General features: G+C 39.6%; 1 protein-coding gene across 1 annotated transcript in view; it reads right to left on the bottom strand.

The window, feature by feature from the left end:
• Positions 1–26,188, bottom strand: part of NEK10 (NIMA related kinase 10) — a 232,301-nt gene that overhangs the window by 201,694 nt on the left and 4,419 nt on the right. Inside the window, exons 2-5 of the mRNA XM_034993514.1 lie at positions 14,671–14,781; positions 14,332–14,392; positions 6,401–6,531; positions 4,646–4,744 (exon numbers count right to left, since the gene is read on the bottom strand). Of these exons, the coding sequence (XP_034849405.1) occupies positions 4,646–4,744; positions 6,401–6,531; positions 14,332–14,392; positions 14,671–14,744 (365 nt within the window). The 5' untranslated portion in view covers positions 14,745–14,781. The remainder of the gene's footprint in view (positions 1–4,645; positions 4,745–6,400; positions 6,532–14,331; positions 14,393–14,670; positions 14,782–26,188) is intronic.

Genomic DNA, 26,188 nt, shown 5'->3' with positions numbered 1-26,188 from the left:
TCTCCAATAAAACCAGTGTCAATGGCTTGAGTTGGAGATAAAACACCCAAGCCCTCTTCTCTGGGAGCCCAGTGCATGGGGGAGAGGAACAGGGGCCCAGGGCCATAAGAGGGGAGCACAGTTGAGGGGCCAGAACAGCTAGGAAGGCAAAGAGGTGGGGGCAGCAGGCTTAAGGTGAGGATTAGCATGGGCAGAGGCTCAGAGATGAGAGAAAATAACTCTCCAAGGAATAATGAGGGGCTTGTTCTGATCTTGGTGAGCCAATGGATGTACCAGGCTAGAGCAAGAGATGAGGCCAAGAAGGAACAAGATCTCAAAGGGCTTTGTGAACAACTAGGGAACTGGAATTTTACCCCAGTCATTAGAAGATGGCCAGACTTTACCAAAGTGACCAGGCTTCCCTTCTCCTAGGTGAGGGGGAAATCTTCAAAGGCCCCTATTGGCCTGTCTGCTACCTGATGAAAGAAAATCACAGCAAAAGCGTCTCTCCAACAACTTGGTATATTTCAAGAACTAAATCAAGATACTGAAGAGATCGCTGCTCTATCCTAACTTCTAGTCCTTTCCTCTCGCCACTTGTTCTTATTAGAAAAGTGATTGCATTTTTAGACCAAAGAGGTCATGCTAAATGGATCAGGTGGTTCCCTTTTAACTGAAATTTGAAAACCTTGTATATACTTATCTCTACAAAAGTTACAGGCAAGGGAAGAGAGGATATCCTGGCAATTGTGGGATAATTGTACCAGGAAGAGACCAGTTAAGTGAACTCACTTTAAATAACACCAAATTTCATATTAAATAGCAGGGGGAAAGATTTAATGAAAACATGATCTTAAAATATAAACTATGAAACTAAGACCTATTTTATCTTACATTTAACAAATTTTAAGTTATAATTGCAACTCTGCTCTAATAACTAGAATAAAGCAGGAATGGATTCTGCTGACATTTCGGGGCACACTTTTTCTGACCCATCATGTAACATGAGCCAATATCCTTGAATTAATTTTTGACTTTTGCAGCAAAAAGAGGTTCATTTTTGCAAATATATTAGAGTCACCAATTTGTCCTAAAGGCCTCTCCTAACCTTTGTTGGTCCAAATGTGCTTTTTTGAAGTCCCACTTTGTCATCCTCCTTTGTTAATACCCTCTTCTTCAATTGTCAGTGGTCTCATTCTGCCAGTGCCTCATTTGTTGGATTCCAACAGTTCAGCACCATCACTGTTAGTCTATTCAGGAAATTCTATATCTTTAGCCAGATTTGCAAGTTCATTTCACAAGGAGATTATGTTATATTTGCACTGTGTTATAGGATCTACACATTGTCTGGCAATCAGAAAGGAATGGACCAACAAAGAGGGAGCTCAGAGGAACAGATACACAGAAGAGATATCTGAGTAGAGGTCAATTTTATAAGCAGTTAATTAGAGGATAGGTCAATTTTGTGACAAGTTTTACTTCCCTATACAACCTCGTAACAACCTAGTCTTGGATACCAAGCACCCTGTGTACTTCCCTGGACAGGCAGATGAAAGGGAAGGGGGGTAGATTTATTTTCTAACAGTAGACTCTCCTACAGACAAATGACGTTATGGCAAAAAGGAAAGCTGGAAGATCAAAATTTGCTTCCATACTCTGCCACACATCAAGATTCATGACCATGTGTAACCAGGAGTAACCTCAGCTTCAGACATGACACTTTCACTTGCCCTTTGAGATTGACCATGAGGTGTTTGCAGCTTACAGCGTTACCTTATCTGACCCTGGATTAACAAGTCCTGTCTCATTTCAGATGCCATCTGGCGATTTCATTTCTGAGAACAAGGGAGTAATCACAGGTCAGTCTTAGGAAAAGCACTCAGAAAGGAGGTATCCAGAAGTGTGGCTTAGGGGAAGATTGCAGTTGGGGAGAATGAAATAGATCAAGAACAAGAACAGCATCACTTGGGCATAAACTGACTGAGGACTTGGAAGGGCTCACACTCTACACATGAGACAAAATTCCCAATCAGCCATATCCTCAGGGTAAACCTGAATGGCATAGCATCCTGAATATGCCCAGTCTTGTCAACAGCCTGAACTGGACCAAAGACCAAAGTCCACAGTCCTTCAACCTCCCCCAGTGTTTAGTTGTCATAATATAAATAGTTTATATCTACCATAGTTTCCCTTGTATTGGGATAGTGGGTAACTGTTTTGCTGACCAGAGAGAGTAGATGCTGAGTCCCTAGAAGAAAGGAATCATGTGTCCTATTCATCTTTGTATTTTCACCCTCTCTTCCTTCCCCACTGTTTATTCCTTCTCTTCCCTGCACACTGTAGATATTCAAAAATTTATTTATTGAATTGAATCCAAGCTTTCTGGCCAACATTAAATCTGATGTTTGCAAAGAAAAGGATAGGAAGCTATACCAGAAAAGGCCCCGAGATGTAATTCTTCTATAAGTCTAAATTTAGAGGGAAAAGGAGAAAAGGTAATTCTGGCTATCTTAGCAAGGTCATATGGGGTGAGAAACAATGGAAGACCTTTACACTTAAGCCATCTTTGACCCAACCCTGCTTTTAGAATAGAACTGAACGTAACAATCTGTCAGTAGCCAAAGGATGACATAAAAGGATGCCCTTGATGTTCAACATTCCTAAATTCCTTCTCGTACTATGAAAGCAAAGAGATCTATAATCATCTCTTCCTAGTTTGAAGATTTCCAGGGACTACTCATGTTGCAAGCCAGTAATTCCATCCAATCTAAGACACTTCATTAATCACTAAGAATCTGAAAAGGTCCTGACAAGAGATCTCTTAACTTCAGAATTGTGAAGATCTTTTCAACTGTTGGATGCCAACCAGTTGCCTGACTAGTTTCCCTAACAATTTCTGCATCTAGTGCCCTCAGACTGGGGATACAGTGATATCTCTCACATCTTTAATATAGGAAATATTCTGCCTTCCTCAGAGTACTGACCTGATAAATGGTCTATTGGACATCCCTTGAAGAGTCCATGATAGTCATCCTCAAAACAAATTAAAGAACGTCATTTCCTAATACCATTTCAGGCACAATTATTCTGCTACTAACCATTGTTCTACTCTTCAAGCTCAAGAAGAAAACAGTCCAGGACAACTTCATGTCCTTTGTAGTAGTGTTCATTAATCTTTCAACAATCTTTGAGTATATTGTCAAGAACTGAGCAGGTACCCAATTCTATAACCCTGATAAAGATTTTAGGCTTTTTGTATTATCTAAGCCAGTCTAATGATCTTCTGCCTAAATCAAGTACAAAGGTGTAACAGATGCAGTCCCAATCCTGGACTGCTTTAAACTAAACCAATGTATTTGGCAGCCATTGTCCAGTACTTAAATACACAATGCTAAATAACTCCCTTCAAAAGATCAAATCATAAGACTACCACTTAGGCTTATTTACTAGCTGATTCATCATGGAGGACCCACCAAGATACTGTTCTACTTAAAGTCAGCTATTGCACTGGACCGAGTCACTTGGTCAAGGCATTAAATTATTAATATTTCTCCTATTTTCCAAATAGGAGTAATTTTTTCCATCTCACTGGGGAAGAATTCAGATATCTCAGTCTCAAGTTCCAAAGCAATGGGGAAGATTCAAGGTTCTTTTTTTTTTTTTTTTAAGATTTTATTTATTTATTTTGACAGAGAAAGAGACAGCGAGAGCAGAAACACAAGCAGGGGGAGTAGGAGAGGGAGAAGCAGGCTTCCCGCTGAGCAGGGAGCCCAATGTGGGGCTCTATCCCAGGACCCTGGGATCATGACCTGAGCCGAAGGCAGATGCTTAACGGCTGAGCCACCCAGGTGCCCCAAGATTCAAGGTTCTTTACAGGCAACTTTTCAGCTGACGCTTGGGGGAGAGAGCCTGGGTCTCCAGGGAAGAGTAGAAGGCAAGATGCCACCATGACATAATGCTAGGAGCCACCTTCATATCTAGCAGCAGTATAACCGGCTCTCACTTCAAGCAGCCCAAATGGATAGAAAATTCAGTCCTAACTGCAATCTAACACTAGTCAATGGCTCACTGAAAATCCCTGATGTTTGTGAGACAGAATCTAGAGGTCTTGCTGATCCTTCTCTACAGTCCCAACACTGCACCTGTGTTAAGACAAGGAAGAGCAATGGAGAGAACATTTGACTCGGTCTTGAGAAGAAACATCGTCACTGGATCATGACTGGAGGTTACACATTCATCCTTTCCCCAGGGTCAAGGCTGGGATAGCCCATTTAATCAGTCCTCGTATCAACCACAAAAATGTACCAGGAGGATGTCGGCCATGGGGTTACCCAACGTCTGTTTCATAAGGATCCTGGCAATAAACTCCTCCTGAGTATCCAAATTCAAAGTAAGAATAATAAGAAAAACAGTATAACGTGGGTTATACCATTTTACCTTATCTGTCATAAAATTTGGCTAAATGCAGTACTTAACCAGAGTAATTTTAATGAGATCGCCTGCAATGCCTATTCATTTGCCTCCTTCTAAATGATATTTGCTCTATTTTATCTTTTAAGTATGATGTGTTCAATCTCATAAACTCTTCAAACCATATGCTAGAAATAAGATATATAAGATATGCCATTCTTGGGTAAATTGTTGGTCTTTTCTGGGAGAATCTTACCTGCAGATGAGTCTATTTTTCACCAAGGCTGTAAAGATCTCCTGAAATAGTTTATGCTGGGGATGTTTGCTGAAGTTTCTCTCATTCTTGTAGTTTATACTGATATGGAACAAACAGAAAAGCATTTTTTAGGCTGCCTCAAATTTCTCGATGCAGGCACAGACCATCTGTATTCATGCAGATACTGGGAGGATTCTCAGGACTTAACATACTGCTAAACGCACATATCAACTGTTAAAAAAGGAACTAGAAAGTCGATTATAAATAATAATAAAGATTATAATCAAGCATATATACTTCATTTCACTATTTAACTAAATTATTCCTCATAAACACTTCATAGCTAAACTTGTTCAGAGGGGGGAAAAGGGGATACAAAGAGAAAGAATGATGAGGACATATTATCTAGACACTGTGCATGAGGCAGTAAACAATTCTTCCCTTCGTTTTTCCACCCACAACCCCACTGGCTCCTATAGCTAGTAACACCAGTGCTTACCATATATATTTCCTTGTAGGTAACACGTATTTATCAAACACAGCCTAAACCCCTTCAACCATGAAAGTTTCTGCGGTTGCTGATTGTTTGCTGTGTATGTGTGTGTGTGTGTGTGTGTGTGTTTAACAAAGTCTGGAGGTATCCCATCTTCAGCTTCTTTCTTCTGATATTATAGCCAATTAAAGAGGTTATAAAAATACCACAAACATTCCACTTTAAAACTGGGAGAGGATAAGAGATAATGCACAAAATGGTGACATCGCTATAAAATATATGATATACTATTTTTGTGCATATTAAAATAGACCGGGTTTAAGATCCAGGCCAAATAAGCTGGAATTACAAGAACATATCACCTCAAAGGCAAGTTCTATGGCCTTATATCATCATTTGTACTGTTCTGCCTTTTCAGTCTTTCAGATGTCATTGGACAGTGTGCCTCTACCCTAGCCAGGTGAGGTCTGTAGTGCATTCTTAGTACGTGGATACTAGAGACTGAATATGTAAGAATTTTCAAAGAAGTTAGTGTTCCTCGCTAAATAGAAACCGTGTAATGTCATGTGATTTTGTAGACTATTAAATTCATTGTCATAATATGACAGGGAGACAAAATCTAGGCCAAATAAAGGATCATTCTAGAATATTCATCTTGATATTTCATGCCATTCATTATTTACATGGCATTTAGTGCCAAATGACTCCAGCACATTGTAAACCTGAGAGAACCAGCTCCTTGAAGGGGAGTGGCCCACAAAATGTGCAACTTCTAGGAGATCTAAATGGCGACAGGAGAGAGGAACATGGATTGACGGTTTTCATGTTAAAGGTGAGGTGCAATCCCCTCAACTGCAAACCTCAGTTGCTTTGACAACCACAGTCCTTAGCCATCACATCTGTTCACAGCAACGGCTTCTTTTATGCCTCCTCACTGCTGGCAAGGTATGGACAGACGAAAAGCTGAAGACAAAGCCTGGAATCAGCCAGGCCAGGTCAACAACCCGGAACCACTTTCTCATGGAACAAGTGCCAAAGGTATCTCAGCAAGGTGTCCTGAAACACCCAGGTTGGCTCCAGCTGCGGCCATTAAGATGTTACTTACACACTACTTCTGGGAATGATTTAAGCATGGATGAAAATGATTAAGCTAAGAATCCCCATGGTAAATTTTGAAACAGCTTTAAATTTTAGCTCCTGTGACAAAGTTTTGGGCTAATTAGAATAGGTTGCTGAAGGCAAGGGAGATACTGGATTCTTACCTAAAATTTTCAAGTTCAACAGCTTCTGTGGACTCATGCCACTGACTTCGGGCTCTGTGTCCACCCACCTTGATGATGTGCTCAGTCTTCGTCATGCTATTTTGGGCACTATCGAAGTTAATGGCTGGAAGCTATAGAAATAGAAGCACAGAACCCATGAGGATAATAATAAAGAAAGTAACAAAATGGGGGTAAGGGGTAGATGCAGGCCAATTAAAGGGAATGAGTTTTTTCCTAAACCAATAATTAACATGATAGCCAAGCCAAATGTAGTTTCCCAAGATTTAAACATCTTTGACTTAAACATTTATTCTCTCTACCTTATGCTGCTTTATTTTTCTTCATAGCTTGTAACACCACCTGCCATATCTTACAGTTATTTATGTATTTTCAGTCTCCCTTGATTATAGTGGCAGCTCAACATGAGAAGCACTTTGAACACAGTCAGGCCTGGGCATTAGGAGTTTTTGAAGCTTCTTGGGTGATTCAAATGTGCCACCAGAATAGAGAGTTTCCAGATCCAGCTAGAACTCTCTGGTAGAGTGTGGAACCCCAAACTGAGAATAAGTCATCATTCATTCTTCAATATTTGCCAATCATACACACTGCTTGTCAGGTGTTAGGAACATAAAGGTAAAGAAGATTCTATCCCTTTTAATCAGTCTGAATATCTTGATTAGTCAATCATATTTATAAAAGTCATGAATTCACCAAAAGAAAAGTAAAAATTTGCTTAAAAAAAAGAAAAAGAAAAAATTTGCTTAAGTGAACTATAACAACTCAAGTATGCCCCCCATTTACAATATGAACTTGTAATTATTTATATAATAAATTGTAAGTTATCAGTATTAAAATAGTTTCACTTACCAATATGTACCTATAATTGGGATAACCCTGAGGATTGTTTTTTGTACCATGGTAAAGCTGAGCATAGTGCAAACAAATACTTTATTCTTTCCAAAGTACAAATGAAGGATATTCTATAGTTAGTGAAATTATTACAGAGGAGGTAAGTAGAGCATAATATAAAAAAATAAAGGATCCACTTTTCCATTCTATACATTATAATTATCAAATAAAGCTACTATATGTTGTACTTATCTTATTCCACCAAAATATTTGACACTAATCCACATAAAGACATCTTTTCCCTATCCAAAAAGAGTATGTCTGACTTCCCATTAGGCAGCCAGCTTATAGAAAGATGCATTATAATAAGGACATTGTTTAATGGCTAGCAAAAAGAAAAAAAAAATCCTTCTTCATCGTATGCCAGCACAGTTGCATTCTCAAAATATTAATAATAAATCTTTCATCCTGTTAAACCACCTTTCTATCTCAGTATAGTGGGCCAATCAATCCACAAACACCACAAGACAATGGGCCACAGGCACTCGAGAGAGTAAGGTTTATTGGCTAAGAGAACAAACTCTAGGCCAGATGCCCTGGGTTTAAAACTACCAGTAGGTAGCTGCATGATCTTGGAAATGTTACTAAACTCCCTGTGTATTAGTTTCCACATCATCAAAATGGAAACAATAATAGTAATTGTGTGCAGAGTTATTATGAAAACTAAGTGAGTTAGTATTTATAAAGCACTTGCTATGTGCCTGGCATAGTTTCCGAGTGCTTTATAAATACTCTTTTAATCCTCATGATTATTCCCACTGTACAGATGAACTTGCTAACCAAATAAAGTGTGTCCTTACAAATTAGACGACCCCTGGATGTGATAACCCACATGATTTTGGCCATGAAGTCACAGCAATGAGCAAATATTCCTGTGTTACACAGGAAAAATCACTATGTAGCAAACAGGAAGTGGATTTTCTGGGTCCAACGTGTTTCAAACCCCCTGCCATTACCACAGCTCCCAGAATACCGATCACAAGAGGGAAGGTAGACAGCACAGAGAAAAAGAGCCCGGGCCATTCAGAGAAGAGGGGTGGAAAGCTCCCACGGCTTGCAGCCATTTCCTTCGCCGGCAGAACAGGCAACCAGAATTGGGAATCAACTCATGGAGACTCAGCAGGTAAGATGGACTTGGCAGCTATAGTTGCAAAGACCATGAACTTACTAGAAGGAACCTTGAAGCAATCAGCCCTCTTCAGACAAAAACAATGAGAGTTCAGAGTCCAGTTCAAAACCCAGAGCATTTTCCCTTGCCTCCCCAATTCCTCCAGCTCTCCGTATTCTTCATCATCTACTGCAGAAGGAGATCCAGGGAAATCTGTGTGATACCGCTCACCACCTGGTATCGTCACAGTCAGGGTGTCCACGTGAGCCACCCCTTACAGATTTCTTCACGTTAAGCCATTAGTTCTTTTAAAGCATACTACATTTGACAGATTATTCAGGGCAACCCAACATCTGAAACTTTGGACCTAATAAATATACCACAACACAAATTGACATAGATCATTTTAAAGTGTGTCCTGTCCTTTCCCACAAGTGATGGACTTACAGGCACTTGGATTTGAAAACCTCTTCAAAAGGCACAGGACCCAACCATCATGCATCCTCATGACTGCCATCATCAAAGATGATACTCACATGGTGCTCACCACATGCCAGGCAGTGTTCTAGTGCTTTGCAAGTATTAAATATATTTAATCCTCATAACAACCCTATGAGATAAATACCATTTTGTGGATGAGAAAACTAAGGCACAGAGGGGTAAGTGACTTGCCTAAGGGTCACATAGCTAGGAAGGGGCAGAGCTCGTATTCAAATCCAGGCAACCTGCCTCCCTCTCCAACATTCTCAGTCCTCCACCATCTATGTATGTATCTCTAGTGATGAGAAACACTATCCTCAGTCATCCCTCTTGCTTTTCAGAGTTCCACTCTCGCCCAAGATTTTCTTCATACTGAGATTCTGAAAATCTCTCCCTGTGTTCTGTTCCTGTCTTCCGGTCCAGCGTCATCTCTTTGCACAATATTTGAAAGGACTAGTTTCTTTCAACATGTAGAAGGGTTAGTTCTGGGGGAATCCCCAGACTCCATGCTGTGAGAACAAACAACCCTGTGGAGAGGCCTCTCACCCACAAACAGCACTTACTTGCCAGCCCCAGTTGGTGTTGGGAGGATCACAGCACCTCACAGCAACCCCATCAGAGACCTGAACCAGAACCATCCAGGCAAACTGCTCTCAATTCGTGACTCACAAAATGGGTGAGAGACAGTAAATGATCATTGTTGCTTTAAACCACTAAGTTTTAGACTGATTTGCTATGCAGTATTTGATAATAAATCCACCATGAACTAAAATAAGAATCCACAAGTCCATATGATAAAAATAAATACATGAATAAGCCAAACAGGGCAGGCAAATATAAAACTGTGCCCCAACTTCTGGCTGCACTGAACTGGTCACTTGACCCAGAAACCACCATAGCATTTGACCACTCCACACCTGGGTGTGTGTAGACTGTGACTCCTGATCATGTTTCAGGGCTCAGCTCAAACAGCGTCCTGGTAAGCACCTGCGTCCTGGTAAGCACCTGCACCTGGAAAAGCAGTTCACTCCCTCCCTGGTGGCATTACTACACTGACATCTCTTATAGCACTTACCATACCTGGTACAACATCTAGTTTACACATCAGCCTCTTCCCTTTGAATATGGCCACCCTGAGGGCAGCATCCTATCTGTCTATCTTTGTGTTCTTAGCACCTCTCACAAAGCCTGGTGCACAGTACGTACTCCAAAGTGAAATTGTTAAATGAATGCTTACTTTTCCCCCGTCTCTTTGCTAAACTGATTCATTGTTAACCACTTCTAGATGCGTCCATCCATTCCACACTTTTGTTGCAGACACATTATTTGTCAGAATTGTGATGAGGCACTGGGCATATAGGAAGCAGGACAGCCATGGCGTCTGCCTTTAAGGAGTTCAGAGTCCCATGAGGTGGGGAGGGGTAAACCAGCATGAGAACAGGCTGCAAGATGAGTGAACAAGGGTTTGTTATGGTAGAAAGTAAAGGAGAGATAGGGTGGGCCACAGAGCAGGATGCCAAGAGTATTTCAGTGTATTCCAGACAGACTTTTATGGGCGGGAAGACAGAGGACAGCTATGTGTGCTCTAGAAAATGAGAGGTACCTGAGCAGCTTGAATAGTGTGAGTGGAAAGTGAAGAGATTACAGATTGAAGCGAAGGACTTTCCTAAAAATGTGATTGTGTCACTTCTGATTGGAAATGTCAACATTCCCTATTGCTTACGGGATCAAATACAAAATGTGTAGATGGGTCTTTAGACACTGCACAAAGTCATCTAGCTCTAGGTATGACTACTTCCAACAGAAATATCTAGTCATCATTTTACTTAAATGCTCGTGATTTTCCTTTCTTCAGATACCTGATTATTTTATTCACTTCATTGATAATGCCTTTCCACCAATGCCCGTGGATGGAAAACCAGACATTTTCCAAGAACCATCTCCTTCCTGTGATTTGAGCTAAAAGTGGACTCCTTACGCCTGTCAAAATCCATATGCCCAGTGTCTGTACCATTCCTTCAGGACTCATGTCTTGCCTTGTCATGCGCTATAACTGCCTTTCCTATACCTCCGTCCCTCAGAACACAGCAACTGTGCCTTATGCCTTTTCTTTCCACAGTATTTATCAAAACCTCTGTTATTTCAAGGTAATTAATTGGTTTATAACGAATTCATTTGTTCTTTCTTCTGCCTTTTTTTACTTATTGCAAACCAATTTCTCAGCTTCCTGTGGCTTTGAATGTAGGAAAAAAAAAAAATCTGAATTCCAGCTCTTGGCAGATTACTTCAAGATTTGTGGAAACCTCTGGTGAAATCTCCAACCAACTTCGTAATTTCACTTTGCTTCAACAACCCTGGGGGAATCCCTTTCTTTGAATTATTTGTCTTTACTGGGCTATGGTTATTCTAACCCTGCCCCCTCAGTGTTCTGTCCCACTGTTGGATCATCCCACAGAATAGCAAGCTCTAATGTGGTTAAACAAGGCACACAGAGATAGAGCAGTCAAGACAAAGAACGAAAGTAGAACATTGGAACACAAGGAAACAACAGAGAAGTGGCTTGGCTCATTAGAGATTCAGATAAAGGACATTCAGTTCTTTGCAATTTTCTGCCTAAACCACAAAGTAAATTTCCTCTACAACCGATTAATTGGCCATTTTGGTCCATTTGCAAATAACAGGCCAGATCTTGTTAGATCAGAAATTCAGGTGAGTGAGCCTTACTCCCAAATTTCCCTTTTCAAATTGACTGCTAAAAGTCTCAGAGCCAAGTATGTGACCCACTTGCATATTTTGATGGGCATCTCTGTGTGCCTCACTCTACTTTGTCCCCAACCCTTGTTCTTCTTTCTTCTTTGGCCCTGGTTTTAATTTATGATAAACTGTCATACTTAGTGTATCTTTGTAAAAACCTTCTTACATTCTTACTGGAACAAGCAAGATATAAATAAATGCTTGACTTATTCTTTCCAGTATCTTTCTTCTCCATACTATTTTACTAAAAGGAGAATAGGGTGTTCAGAATAACATTTATTATTTCAAAATTAAAAATGAATTAAGTTTTGATAAACAGAATTAGGAATAAATTTTGTGAACCTCAGGACCTGCATATCATTGAGGACATTTTCATTTCTTAGAATCACCTACTTTCTGAATAATTCAAGCATTACAACTATGCATTTTTATACATGTGAAAGACTTTACAAAAAGCAATGCCATGTAAACTTGTCAGACAACAAACTGCAAATTCTAAAATTGGTTAAAGAAAGAGGAACTATTAAATTCACTTTTATTAACCCCACTAGGTGTTAACAAGAACATGGTGTTGAAAGGAGACACATCAGATCTAGTGAGCTTCAAAGTTGGAAAATTAGAGGCAAAAACCACCAGTGGGATCGAGCCCCACATCAGGCTCCCCACTCCGCATAAAGTCTGCTTGGGATCTCTCTCTCCCTCTCCCTCTACCCCACCCCTACCTGTGCTTGCACTCTATCTCTCAAATAAATAAATAAATACATCTTTAAAACAACAACAACAACCACAACAACACCACCATTGGTGTTTCTTTTACTCGGGCCATGAAATTATACATGCTCATGACGTAACCCAATTCTTAAACCGTAATTCAATTTGACAAAAACTGACCCAGAACTCACCAAGTCGAGGATACCAGAGGCAAAGTCAAACAGGCTGGCATTGGGAAATACATAATCTCATCTGGAAATAAGACATGTAGACAAGCGTTTCCAAAACAAGGAAGAACATAGTGTTACAACTGTGAAAGAAAGTGCTTTGGGAAGAGAAAAGATTGCTTCCAGAATACAAAATAAAGGAAAGCTTTTTTTGTGGAAGCAGTGTCACTCGATTTGGGTCTTAAAAATAGATGAGATTTTATAGGAAAGAAATTTGGGAGAAGGGCAAATTCAGGAGAAGGTAATAGTAAAAGCAAAAAGGAGAAGTCTTTGACATCATGGTTACATCTTAGGATGTACAGTGAGAAAGAATGGGAACCACAACCAAAACCGTATGCTGAGCTACCTTGCTTACTTTCTAAGAAAGAATGGATGTGATTTGGGGTAATTGTCCATGAAGGCCTGTGAGCAGCAAGCCACACAGATGCTTTTAGCGGGGTAGAGACAGACAAAGAGCAAGAGTGACTGCTGACACAGCTGGATGGGAAGAAATTGCTCCTGAGGGCCATAGCATGAATAACAGAGAAGAAGGGTTGGTAGGTGAAAAGATATTTTACAACCATGTTTACTCCGAACCAAGGATTATCCAACTATTTTTGTGAATTGGAATTTAATTTCCCAAGTCATTTAAAAGGTATCTCAGTGGCTAGAGGCCTATATTGGAAAGAGGCAGTGTTTGGGTTCAGATCTGTATTCCAACCAACAGTTGGCTGTATGATATTGAGAAAGTCACTTAATTCCATGTGCCTCATTTTCCCAATCTATAAAAGTGAGAGATGTGGTTACTAAACAGGGTGATGCACCAGACATATAGTAAATGTTCCCTAAATATGAACTATGTTTTTGGCCTTTATGTGCCATCAAATCATTAGAATGTTATCCTTGACTATAAATAAATAGATAAAAATGTTGTAGTTCTCGGTTAGTTTGATGAAAACTAATCCAAAACTAATCCCAAATCCATCAGGATTCCCACCATTTGCGCTCTTAAACAAATTTACTTAAACAAGTACAGCATAGTAGACTTTGGTGCCAGATCACTGAGGTTCAAGAAGCATCACTACCATGTACCGGTTAACGGTGCCGAGTGTCTACTGTTAACATTAGCATTAGCATTGCTGTGCTGTTCCCCAAATCTTCACGGATGGCCTCGAATCTCAGGACTCTCCCAAGTCTTACAGAAGTAAAACCAAAAAGAAAGTTTAAAGATAAATTCAAGCAGAGGTACCATTCTTTCTCCATGTAATAAAAATATAAAAATGCTATCATAAACATAGCCAAATTCACTCCTTTCCCCTCTTTTCGGGTGCAGCAAGCGTCAAGAGTAGTACTGTAGGAAATAGGCAGCATGAGGAGGGGTGGAGGGGAAAAGAAAGGAAACTCAGTAATCAGTGTTTGGGAAAAAATCAAATTCCCTAAAGCTCCAAAGAGTCAAACACTGGGCATTCAATAGAACAGTACACTGTTTCTAGACTGAAGGGCTTTGGTAATTAGGACACATGGCAATAAGCAGAAAATAAAGTAGGGCCCAGCCATGAGAGGAGAATGAAAAGGCTGTAGATGCTGAGTCTTGGCAGAACCTGAACCATGTATGAGAGAAACAGCAAGATGAAGAAAGACAAAACATATTTAAGAACTAAGAAAAGCAGATATATTATTGTTCATAAAAATGTTAAATCAATCCCTTTGGAAACATGTGCGTTCTCTTTCATTAATGCATGCACAATTTTTGAAAACATTACCTGTTGTTTGCTTGACTGGACGTTCAAAAGGCAACGAAGTCTTTTAAGATCTGAGTAGTCCCTAGGAGAAAGAAAAACACAATGTCAATCAACTGAAGACTCCAGGCGAACTAGTCATCCCCACTGATGGCATTGCCCCTCCAAAACTACTTTATAGAAGGAAATCTATACACACTAACCATTTCCTTTAGAACTCTAGAAATGATCGAACATTTCAGTAAACACCATAACCCAGAGTAGCCATTGTTAAGGGTCTACTCTATTTCTCAAAAAGCCATTAAATCTGGTTGCTGGCCACTGTCTGAGTTACTAACTAGCAAAAACTCAGGAAGGGGTTACCTGGTGGTGATTCCTTGTTGTTTTTTATCAGTTGATTTTTCTGTGGTCTTCACCTTTTTGTCTTGATCAGGCATTGTAAAACATCAATGCCCCAGAATTAACATCGCATGCCTTTCAAAATAAACCAGAGGGGAAAACTTTAGTTGGGTTGTGTGCACCAAAATATTCTCAGGCAAAAGTCACTTTATAATACTTATTTAAATATGTAAAAGCTAACATTCATTTATAATACAACAATAAAAAATGTTAATATGAGTAGCATTTGGGGGCATCTGGGTGGCTTAGTTGGTTGAACATCTGACTAGGTTTCGGCTCAGGTAATGATCTCGGGGCCTTGGGATCTAGCCCCATGTTGGGCTCTGTGATGAGCGGAGAGTCTGCTTGAGATTCTCTCTCTCCTTTTCCTTCTGCCCCTTCCTCCCTTTCTAAAATAAATAAGTAAATCTTTTAAAAAATACATGAGTAGCATTTATTATTTATCATTCAAAGGCCTTCAGATACATTTAGGGCACAGTTTATAGGTATAGTAGCCCATGAGCCTCTCTTTTCTGAGTCACCCTTGATTTCAAATATTCTGACCCATTGTCCCAACAAATATACTATTCTGCTTGTCAGGAAAAGTGCCCCCATTGGGGGTTTCCAAAATATATATCTATAAGCAAATACTTGGGAGTCCAACTAATGCTTTTATGCCCTCTTAACTTATCTTCTCGACAAGTATCCTCAACTGTATGCTGCTAATTCAAGGCGTTCCTCCCTCATCATGGGTCATCCCCCTAAGAGCCCAGAGAAAGCCCCACCCACCTGCAAATAAGCATTACAGTGTCAAAGGTAAACACAAAATTTCACTGGATTTCTAGAATTCCTAAAGCTTTCAAACTGCCACCTGAATCCCCAAGTGGGTCAACTGCAGTCACAAGTTCTTCAGCAAGAATTGGGTCAGTCTTGCACAGCCCCTAAACTCACTCAACCATCCTGTGGAAAACAAGCCAACAGGTCCAAAATGGAGTCACTTATGCTAAGCCCCAGGTCACCAAACTTAAATACATTTTCAGCCCTCCGAGATATGAAAACTTAAACTAGCCAATCAGGAATCACCAGATCAGCATTAGTTAAATAATCTGTCTGATAAACCCATGTTACCCTCTAGGGAAAAGTAACCTTGCAATAATCTACTTTTTGGCTAGTATAACTTCCTTGTTCCTGCTCCTTTCTGCCTATAAAGCTCCTCAGAGTTCCTTCCTATCTGCCAGAATGGATGTTGTCCAATTCATGAATCACTGAATAAAGTCAATAAAATCTTTAAAATTTACTCAGTTGAAGTTTGTTTTCAAACAATCTGGACAGTCAGCCTGGCCAGCCTGGGAATACGACCCAATACGCATTTCAATCTTTTGGATAAGCTTTGTAATTATCATGGTCACCCTTCCTAGGATAAATTTTAATACTATTTCCTACTCCCACTAAAAGATAAGTAAGAGATAAGGCAGATTACTTAACCAATGAACAGAAAACAATTTATTTGTTTGCCCTTTTTAAAATTTCTGATTCAATTGTTTTAATTTCCAGAATAGAAACAAAAAGTTGAAGACACCCTTACTTGCAGTTACATAGCAAATACAAAATTAAATATACTATTGGTTTAATTTGATTGGATGTAAAATTTTCCAACTGTGTTTAATGCCACAGCGTAACTTCAGAGTTATTTTCAGGCATGAAAAAGCATGTGTTATTGTCTTATAATTGCATGCCTCAATGTATTGTGAAATCGAAGGTCAAATCCAAGTGTCTCAGAGATATTTAAAGGCAAAAGGAACGTGCCAATGGGTGTTTCACTGCAACAGAATGGAGGGAAACTTTATTTTGTGAAATGTACAATGACAGTTTATCTAAGGATTTAAAAGTGATTTTTCCCATATAGTTGTCATATTTATCACAAAGAGTTGAGCTGGAATTAGGAGTTGGGGACCAAGGCTCTCTTCACAGATGCACACCAAGAAAAGCACAATAATAATATTTTAGGATTGTGCTTAGGACATAACACCACGGATTCATACAATCAAAAAATATTTACTGAACATTTACTATGTCCAATCTCAGACTGAAAACTGCTAAAGGTAAAACAGGCTATCACAGGCATATGATTCTCCCACAAGCAAATAAAAACCCCCTTAATGACTTCAGACTATGTTTTGTGATGTATTCAGATAGAGATTGGTTTCACTTTCGCTTTTCTATAAAAGAAAGGAGAAGGAAGGGAAGAAGGGAGGCGGAGAGGGGCAGAAAAAAGGAAGAATGGATGACAGGCAATCTGCAAATAATTTTTAAAAGCAAAAGATCCAAGTGCTTTTTATATATGGATATTAAAATGCCCCAAAAGATCTAAAATAAATTGAAATCCAGTCAAAATTAATAGAATCTGATTTTACTTTTCCCTCAAGAACAGAGGGGAAATTCCACATGGACACATTGGCCTGCTGGCTTCCACTTCCTGTGCAAACCATAGCTACAGACTGTGTTAGAAGTAGGAAATGGAAGCCACAAGGATTAACACATGAAAATGTGTGGAAAAGCTCACAGGCTTCTTCTGCCAGAAGGAGAGCACATCTAGCCAGATCATACCCTACTAAACACCCTGTCTTATTCCCCTATTTGATCTCCATAATTTGATTGACCTGGTGTGTGAACAGGAAATAATCATCTAATAGTTTTATCAGTTTTAGATTAATGTCTACTCTGTGAGCTGGAAGAGTGAGAATAGATAACTCTCTGGAAATGTTTCACTTAATTAAACAGTAAACAAATCCACCGGAATCAGTAGAAACAGACAATTGCCTTCAGATAAAAAACAAAATCCTTTCCACTTGATGGCTGTTAAAATGGAAACTCTTCGGAAGAAAACTTTGAGAAGTTGGGAATGCCCTGAAATATTTCATCTAATCCCATTTTAAATTAACAAAAACAATCATGTTATACCAATGGTTATAATTCAAAACTGGGGGTGGGGGAAGGCAGCTCATATCTTAAGTTGCCCAGAGACAGACAACTTACTGAAGAGGTTTTCTCCAGAGAAGTCAAGCAAGGGTGCTACCTAAAGCAAGAGCTCTCCAGAGGGCAGCCTCAGTGTGATTCCAAGGGGAGCTCCAGAGTATAGATTATGTCTCAGGACTGCCTAAACCTGAGGGAAGGGAGCAGACTTTCATGTTCCTGTAGACTTTAGTCATTGGTTAAGAGTCTTTGAGGGAGGTCATAATCCCCCAGACACTCCTGTCTGGGGATAAAGGGACTCTAGGAGCTTTGGGGGGAGTCCTCCAAAAAAGAGACACAGGAACTGGCTGCAAGAAGCAAAGGAGTATTGAAGCCAATACCTAGACACCCAAATAGTCCTAAGGGATGGGAGAGGCTCTGGGTAGGACACCCATGTCATTCACTGTGATCACCAGCCCCAGTGGAAGAGCTGTGGATGATGATGGTACAAGAATCTTGCTGGGGATACACACTGAGCACAACCTCAAATTTCCCTCCTTTGCTTGACCTCTCCAGGGCTTTTACTTCTCTGATCCTTCTACCCTCTCCCTTCTCGCAGGCTCATGAACATGGCAACCCTATTCCTGCCTGTAAGCCTTGGAACTTGCCACTTGCAGTTCCTCTCTCATTCCCAGGCTGCCTCCTTCGTGTCACTGAGGTATCTGCTCAGATGTCCCTTCCTTGGTGCGGGCTCCTCTGATGAACCTGCCCAACCTATATACCCCCACAGACTCATCCTTACCACATCACCCTGTTTCATCTCCTTCTGAAGCTCATCAACATCAGAAATCTTCTTGTCCATTTATTGGTTTCCTTGCACTAGATCCTAAGGCCCATGTGAACAGATACCGTATCTGCTTTACACACACATACATCCCCCACACACCGAGTAGCACATGGCACAGTACAGCACAGTATAAAAGCTCAGAAAATATGTGTCATAATCTACAAGGCGGGGATAAGGTATCTTTACCAATGTTCATTAATTATTTGCTTTTTAACAATTATTTTAGGATTTTAGGATTAGAACCTCCGTTAAACCCCCAAACCTGGTGCTCCTCCTCCTCAGTGCTCCAGGGCAGCTTGTACTCCCCACTTTGCAAACCTGTGCACAAAATATTGCAATTGCATGATTACCCCATAAGACCAAGAATTGGACCTCCTGATTCACTTTTTTTTGGAGGGGGGCTATAGCTTAAAGCTTAGTTGGCTGGTTTGGGGTTTTCTTTTTTCATTTTAATTCAATTAACATATAATGGGTTATTGGTTTCAGAGGTACAGGCCTGTGATTCATCAGTCTTATATACAATACCCAGTGTTCATGACATCACCTGCCCTCCTTAATGTCCATCACCCAGTTACCCCATCTCCCACCCCCCTCCCCTCTAGCAACCCTCAGTTTGTTTCCTCTGATTAAGAGTCTCTTACGGTTTGCCTCCCTCTCTGGTTTCATCTTGTTTCATTTTTTCCTCTCTTCCTCTATGATCCTCTGTCTTGTTTCTTAAATTCCACATATCAGTGAGATCATATGATAACTGTCTTTCTCTGATTGACTTATTTCGCTTAGCATAATACCCTCTAGTTCCAAGGAAGGCAAACAATAAACATTTACGTATTAAAAAATTAATGGACCAATGGATAAAAGAACTATTTGAAAAAACAAACCTGTGTCATTACTCTTTTAATTCAAAAATCTTTCTTAAAGCTTCCTCATAAATCAAATCAACTGATGAATATTTGTCATAATAATCTTGAACGCACTCAGGAATTATCTCAATTATTCAGTCTTTAGGAGGGAAATTAGAGTTCTATATAATAGAATATTCATGAACAGTGCTTTTCAAACGACCTATGAAGTTTTTTTTTTTTCATTTGTAATCTATCATGGGCCAATACTTTTGGTACATATCCTGTTTGGCAAGGTAAGTCAGCACTGATCATGTGCTTGGATATCACAGCAATGTTGAATTGCTGCAAACATTTCTAAACACTCTTAATTTTGTACTTATCTACTCATGGACCAATAACATACCAGTCTGAAGACTACCTGAATAGCCTAGAAAACTGAAGTCTCTCCTTTCAAATACCAATATTGTTTTCACAGCAACCCTAGATTGCTTCCTGAGAACCACTGCCCCAAGTTCAGAGCCTGTGAGGACGGAGTAGTTGTGAAGTCCAAGACAACCAGGAGAGGGCGAGAGTGAGCCCAGAAGAGGAGAACCACGGCTGAGAAGTTAGGGCTGAACATGGGCTCCCCACTTAAACTGGAGCAGTCCCACTTCACTGGGGTTCTGTGTACAGTTTCGTTTGAGAAACAAAATGCTAAAAACAAAAACAGAAAGCCACTGATTTTTCTAACATTTATTTTACAGATGAGAAGAGGCCAAAGAAATTACAATACTAGGTAAATAAATATTTATGTTCAGGTGGATTTTCCTTTGATTCTGAGTGGAAAAGCTGAAATTTAGTAATTTTTTTCTTTAAAAAAAAGGGAGGGAGTGCAGAAGGGAAAGATGATATGTAAAAATCCTCATGCATATTACTTTAAGAACAGAAACTTTCAGTATCTTTCCTTTGCATATTTCAGTCACGGAACCCAAATACTATCTCAGAAGGGAGAGAAAGGATCTTTCCACGCCTCACAGGATAGCCAGATGGGTTTGGTGTTTACAGCCCTGGTCAAGTACAGACAAAATCACAGTACTGACTCATTGCTGAATTTTTTTTATCCATTTTAAAGAGACTCTCAAAAGTAATTCTTATCTTCTATTGTCGTTTGAAATGTGGGTTAATGCTAAAAGAAGTCCCCAGAGACACACACCTCATTTGCTCATGATCTCTTGGTAATTGCAGGGTAAACACCTATGACAGAGAAAGAAATCCATGCTATGGTAAAATTACCTAACTGTCTATAATTAATCTAAATTGTACAATATAAACCCACTAACTACATAACATGGTATTTGTGATATGGTTTTCAGATTTTCTACCCAGAAATTCTTTTTTATTCCACAGTTGCCTTAACTGTTCAGAAGATCCTTAATTGGCCTCATCTTTACTGAAGATAAAACAGAAAGTCATTTGATTTATGATGGAAAATAGCTCCAAATCCCACTAATACCTTTTTTCTTATTAATCACTTCGGTTGCATCTTTGTAAATACTGCACTTTATTTACTACATTTATTAATGGTTAAGAAAAAAACAGCACTTAGAAAGTAAAAACAGTAAGAGAGTTTAACATGACTCCAGTTAATTACCACTTTGGCTACATCAGGTTTATTATTTTGAAAAAGCACTAAAATAAACTGTTATAAAGCTTACCACAAAAGGAAGTTCTAACTTCCTGTACCAACAAAAGGGAGTCCTTATTTCCTTTGATGAATGACAGTTAACCTCCATATTAGATTACAAGTTACAGATCTGTCTGTGCTCAAGTACACATTAAGGAAACAGAGAACTTTCAGCCCCATAACTATCTGGCAATGCAAAATGAAAAATCATTTCTCTAAGTCCTTTACTGTAGATTTTTTCTCTCAATATTCCTTTAATAGCTGTCCTTTGAAAACAAAGTGGCTAAAATAAGATATAATTTACATAGAGAATTAAAACCAGAAATCAGACAACTGTGTTAAAATGCATTAGTTAGGTGTTAATTTCTTTATCTTGATAATTGTGCCATGGTCATGTAAGATGCTAACCACTAGGGTGGGGAGCTGAGTGAAGGGTAGATGCGAACTCATCGTACTATTTTTGCACCTTTTATGTAAGTCCAAAATTATTTCAGAATAAACAAAATGCATTGGCCACTTGAGCAGTTTATTTAATTGAAGTGCTGTGAGAGTAGAGAAAGTGTTTCCTTTTTACAAAGAATAATTGCATTTAATCTCGCAGAGATATAGTGCTTGGGTCTTTTCAAACTGGTTGTGTTTTAGAAAACTATAACCCCTGCACAGAAAATGTCAAGTTAGATTGGTCAAATGACCGGAAAATAAAACACGCATGCATGCGCGCGCGCACGCGCGCACACACACTTTGAAAGTAAAGTGATCAAAAACTCAAGGAACTCCTATAAGAAACAAGACTTGCTTATACCTGTACCTGTTACAGCTCAAAAAGGGAGTCGGCTTCTCGAAACCGTAGACTTGATTTCATCCCTTATGTTAGATTGTGATTGCTCTTCAATGGTAAATAGGCATGGAGCTAGCAGAACAGAAACAGTTATATGAAAAAATCTTAGAGAACATCTGATATGAGGGTTTCTAACACCTTCCAGGGCCAGGAATGGAATGTAAATGAATGACAGGCATAGAGTAGATCTAGTCAGAGCTTCAATCAAACCTGAGAAGGCATATCTCCCTAAAGGGATTTGATTTAAACTCACATTAAAAACAAAGCAAAACAAAACTCCTGTGCGGGACAAATAAAACAGATCTACAGGTCATGGGTTGAAGTTCATGGTTCAGTGCCCTTCATTTAGCACAAGAGGAAATTGAGGCCCAGAGAGGTAAAAAAGTATCCAAGGCCACACAGCACCTTTATAAGAAGGAGAACAGAGCCCACTCAGTTCACCTCCGGGATCTAAATCCTAATACAAGCTCTGGGTAGATGGGAAAGGGAGGACTTGTTGACATTGGCCCTTAGCTGAGGGCAAAGGGTGATCTAATAGCAACTGATGCTTGCATAACTTCACCTCCTGGACCCTGGGGTGCTTGCAAGCATCCATTCATTCATCCTGGCTCACTCATGTGAAATAGGTAGGCGGTGTATTTTCATATCACCATACAGAGGAAAACAAAGACACAGTTGCTACAGAACCTCCATTGGCAGGAATATGTCACCAGCTAAGGGCAAGTATTATCATGGCCTTGCTCCTGAGTCAGTAGACTTGACACCTTCCTTGTGCAAATTGTTTATACTTTAAACAATTTTCTACCTTATATTTAAACAAGCACTTGCAGGTACAAAGAATAAAAAATTCCAATTGTATTCTGTCTCCCACTCACTCCCATAAATATTTATTGACCATCTACTATATGTTAGACACTTCTCTAAGAGTTTGCCCTCATTTTCCTCTGGCCAATACTGACCCAAATTGGACTGCAGGTGCCACTCCAAAATCAACTAAAGTATGTGGCAACAGATACCGTCTTAAGTTTCTTCTTTCGAAGCTCTCTTCCCATTCAAACTTACACCTTTCTTGGTAAAGGGAAATAGCTGCATATATGAATATAGTTTTTATGGATTCCCTCCACTGCCACTGCATAATATTTGTGATGTCTGTGTTCATGCCTTGCGTGGCTGCTGTCCCAAACCTACTCAAGACATAGTTTGTCATATATCTGTGTTAAAACAAATGAAATCTGAGACCCATATATTAAGTAGTGATATTGAAAAGAAAAAAAAAAAAAAAAGGTCCAGATGATATGAGGGGGGAATTTATATTAACCAATCAATGAAAATAACTTAAGTAGCACACCAAATTTCTTTTTTCTCATTGACCCCAAACACAGCAAGATTACATGCTACTCTCCGTTTTTGTGTGAGAGAGAAAGGTGACAATGATATTCCTTCATTCCTTCAAAAAGCAATTATTGATCTCCTCATATATGCCAAGCGCTGAGGATACTGCCCTGAATAAGACATGGTCAAAAATGTCTTACCCCCAAAGTTAACCAGCATGGTAATAAATCACAATAATAAATGAGTCATGGTGATAATAAATAAGTATGGACTCAGCCCAACCCCCTAGACCTTCTAAGGGTGAAGACAACACCGAGTAAACACATCGATGTTCATAACAATTGGAGGCACTACAAGAAACTAGAAGTACTTTTAAGCCATAAAATTAAATTAAGTTTCATCTAGTAACACTTCTTTTTAAGTGCATCTTATTATTTACTATGTTCTGGCTATACACAAGACACTTCTGGGCACTGCAAAAAGAATCTATCCATATCTCAGTGTGTGTGTGATACCATAACTGCAGAGGTTAAACAATATGAAACTACAGCTATTGGGCCTTAAAAGGTGGGGGCGGCAATTTCTTATGGTACAGGCTAATACAAGGGACTAAATAAGAATACTAGAAATGTCAAAAAGCAGAGGAAATTAACTTCCAAAGGAGATTATAAATTGAAGGAATTCAGGAGAAAGGAAGATCACTGTGGGCTGAAAAGTCATGGAAAGGCTCATGAACTGACGTAAAGAAGGTCCAGAAAAATGGGTAGGGCTTGTGAAGAACTTTCTAGGAGAGTGAATGAATAAAGGGATGGAGGCAAAATCCCAGGAGTGGTTTGGGGAGACAGCAAGTAGATGAGTTGACCTGGAGCTGAGGAATGTGGAGAGAGGTGAATGATGGTACATGAATGAGTGGCAGCCTCTAAGTCTACAGCCAACTTAGGGAACAAAATAGTCACAAATAGTCTCAAAGTACAGCCCTTTGGCATGAACATCAGAAAAAATGGCACCTTTCTCTTCCTCACACCCTTAGTTGTTTGGCCACTAAAGCCTGACTGTTTTTCTACTATTTCTAATATGGTCCCTATCTACTCACTTCTTTCTACCCTCATTGCCAACACCCTCGTCTCCCTCATCACTCACCTGAACTACAGCAACCCGTTCCTAAGTGGTCCCTCAACTTCCATTTACTCCCTTTGCCCAACAACATGGAATCCGTTCTCCACACAGCAACAAAAGCACCCTTTTTATGGTACAACTCTGACCAATTAAGCCTTTGTGGGCTTCCCAATTCTCTCAGGATAACAACAAAAATTAACAAGGCCTATGAGGTGTTCCATGGGATGATGCCTCTGCCACCCTCGACGGCTGCACTCATACCTGGCCCCTGAATCCTTGCTCTTGAGCAGATTCTGCTGGATACCCTGAGATCTCTACTCCTGGACTCAAGGAACAGATCGGTATGGGAAGGCCTGGAAGACTCATCTGTCATGTCTCAACTCAAGTGTCCATTCTTTAAGGTAATTTCCACTGGCCTCCTTGACGGGGCCAAGCTTCACCAGGCACTGTCTTGCAGATTCAAGTAATAATTCAATAAATATACATGTCTGTCTCCTTTAGTTACTATAAACTCGTCAGGGATGGGGGTGACAGCCAGTTTGCTCATCCCCAGCATCCAGCACAGCATTGTTAGTTTATAACAAAAGAAGTATTCAACAAACGATTGTTGAATGAATGAATGAATGAATGAAAAAATCCCAAGTGAAACATGACTGGGAAGCTCCATGTATAACTGGAGTATCACTAAGTATGGAGAATAAAGACAATGGGGGAAAACTATCAGCAAATAGTAAGTTTGCCCCAGCTGACCAGGATCCAGGATCCAGTTGTTACAGAATGTTGGTTTGACAAAAATCTCATAAACAAAAGGAAGCCACAAAGTTAAATATGGACTACCTCAAGTATACAGGAACAGGACAATACCATTTCCTAAAGATGAGTATTCACATTTATGTCAAGTGTAGCACACACATGCACATTCTAAGAATTTGTGGTCTCCACTGATGAGCCTTGACAGGTTTGAGAATGTGAATTCTTCTAGTTACACCACTGAGAGGTAGCCCAAAGGAGCAATGGAGGTGGACGAGACCTGGTGTCCACATGTGCCCGCCACATGACCTTGGATGGTCCCAGGGTCTCTCTAATTAGTAGTTTCCTCATTTACCACAAAATAGAAACAACAATATCCCCATTATAAAGTGGTAGTTGGAACTAAATAAAATAAAGCAAAACCTCTTCAGCACTGTCAATAGCTATAGAAATATAAGTAATTATTATTAGGAGAGCAGTTTGTAAATATTGTCATGGGTAATATTACTATTACTTCAATTTGAAGAGCCTGTCACACTCATTTTTAATCATTTGTCTATATTCACTGACTTTGATTCATTGATAACAAATCATAGACAAAAAATGAGAAAAAAAGCTTTATTTTCAAAGTCACAAATAGTCTTGATTTTAATTTTTTTAAATCTAATATTATTCCAGGTTTACTATCATAAGCATTTTGGTGTATTCATTTAATCCTCAAAATGACCCTATGTGGTGGGTAGTGTATGATCTCCAACTTACAGAGGAAGGAACTGAGGCACTGAGAAGCCAAGTAACTTGGCCAAGATCTCCTATCTAGTAATAAAACAATAATAAGAGCAAATGTTTACATGGTGCTTAGCCCATGCCAGTGTCATGCTCAGTGCTTTCTATACCTTAACTCATTCAAGTCTCCTAACAAATCTGGAGGCAGCTGCCATTATTGTCCCCTTTCACAGATGAGTGAATTGAGGCCCACAGAGGTTAAGCAATGTGTCCCAGATCTTACAGGTGGCAAGTGGCAGAACAGGAATTTAAAGCCAAGGAGAGCCTTCCCTATTAATCTAATGCTATACTAACTCTCATTTATTGGTGGAATTTTTCCAGCTCTCTATTCGCCTAAGTGAATTTTCTAGATAAATGTTACCACTTTAATAATCAAA

The sequence above is a fragment of the Mirounga leonina genome, unplaced genomic scaffold (assembly GCF_011800145.1).
Source record: "Mirounga leonina isolate KUSES-001 unplaced genomic scaffold, KU_Mleo_1.0 Mir_115, whole genome shotgun sequence".
Taxonomy (NCBI): Eukaryota; Metazoa; Chordata; class Mammalia; order Carnivora; family Phocidae; genus Mirounga; species Mirounga leonina.
The sequence above is the reverse complement of the archived record's forward strand: the minus strand, read 5'-3'. Positions and strand labels throughout refer to the sequence as shown.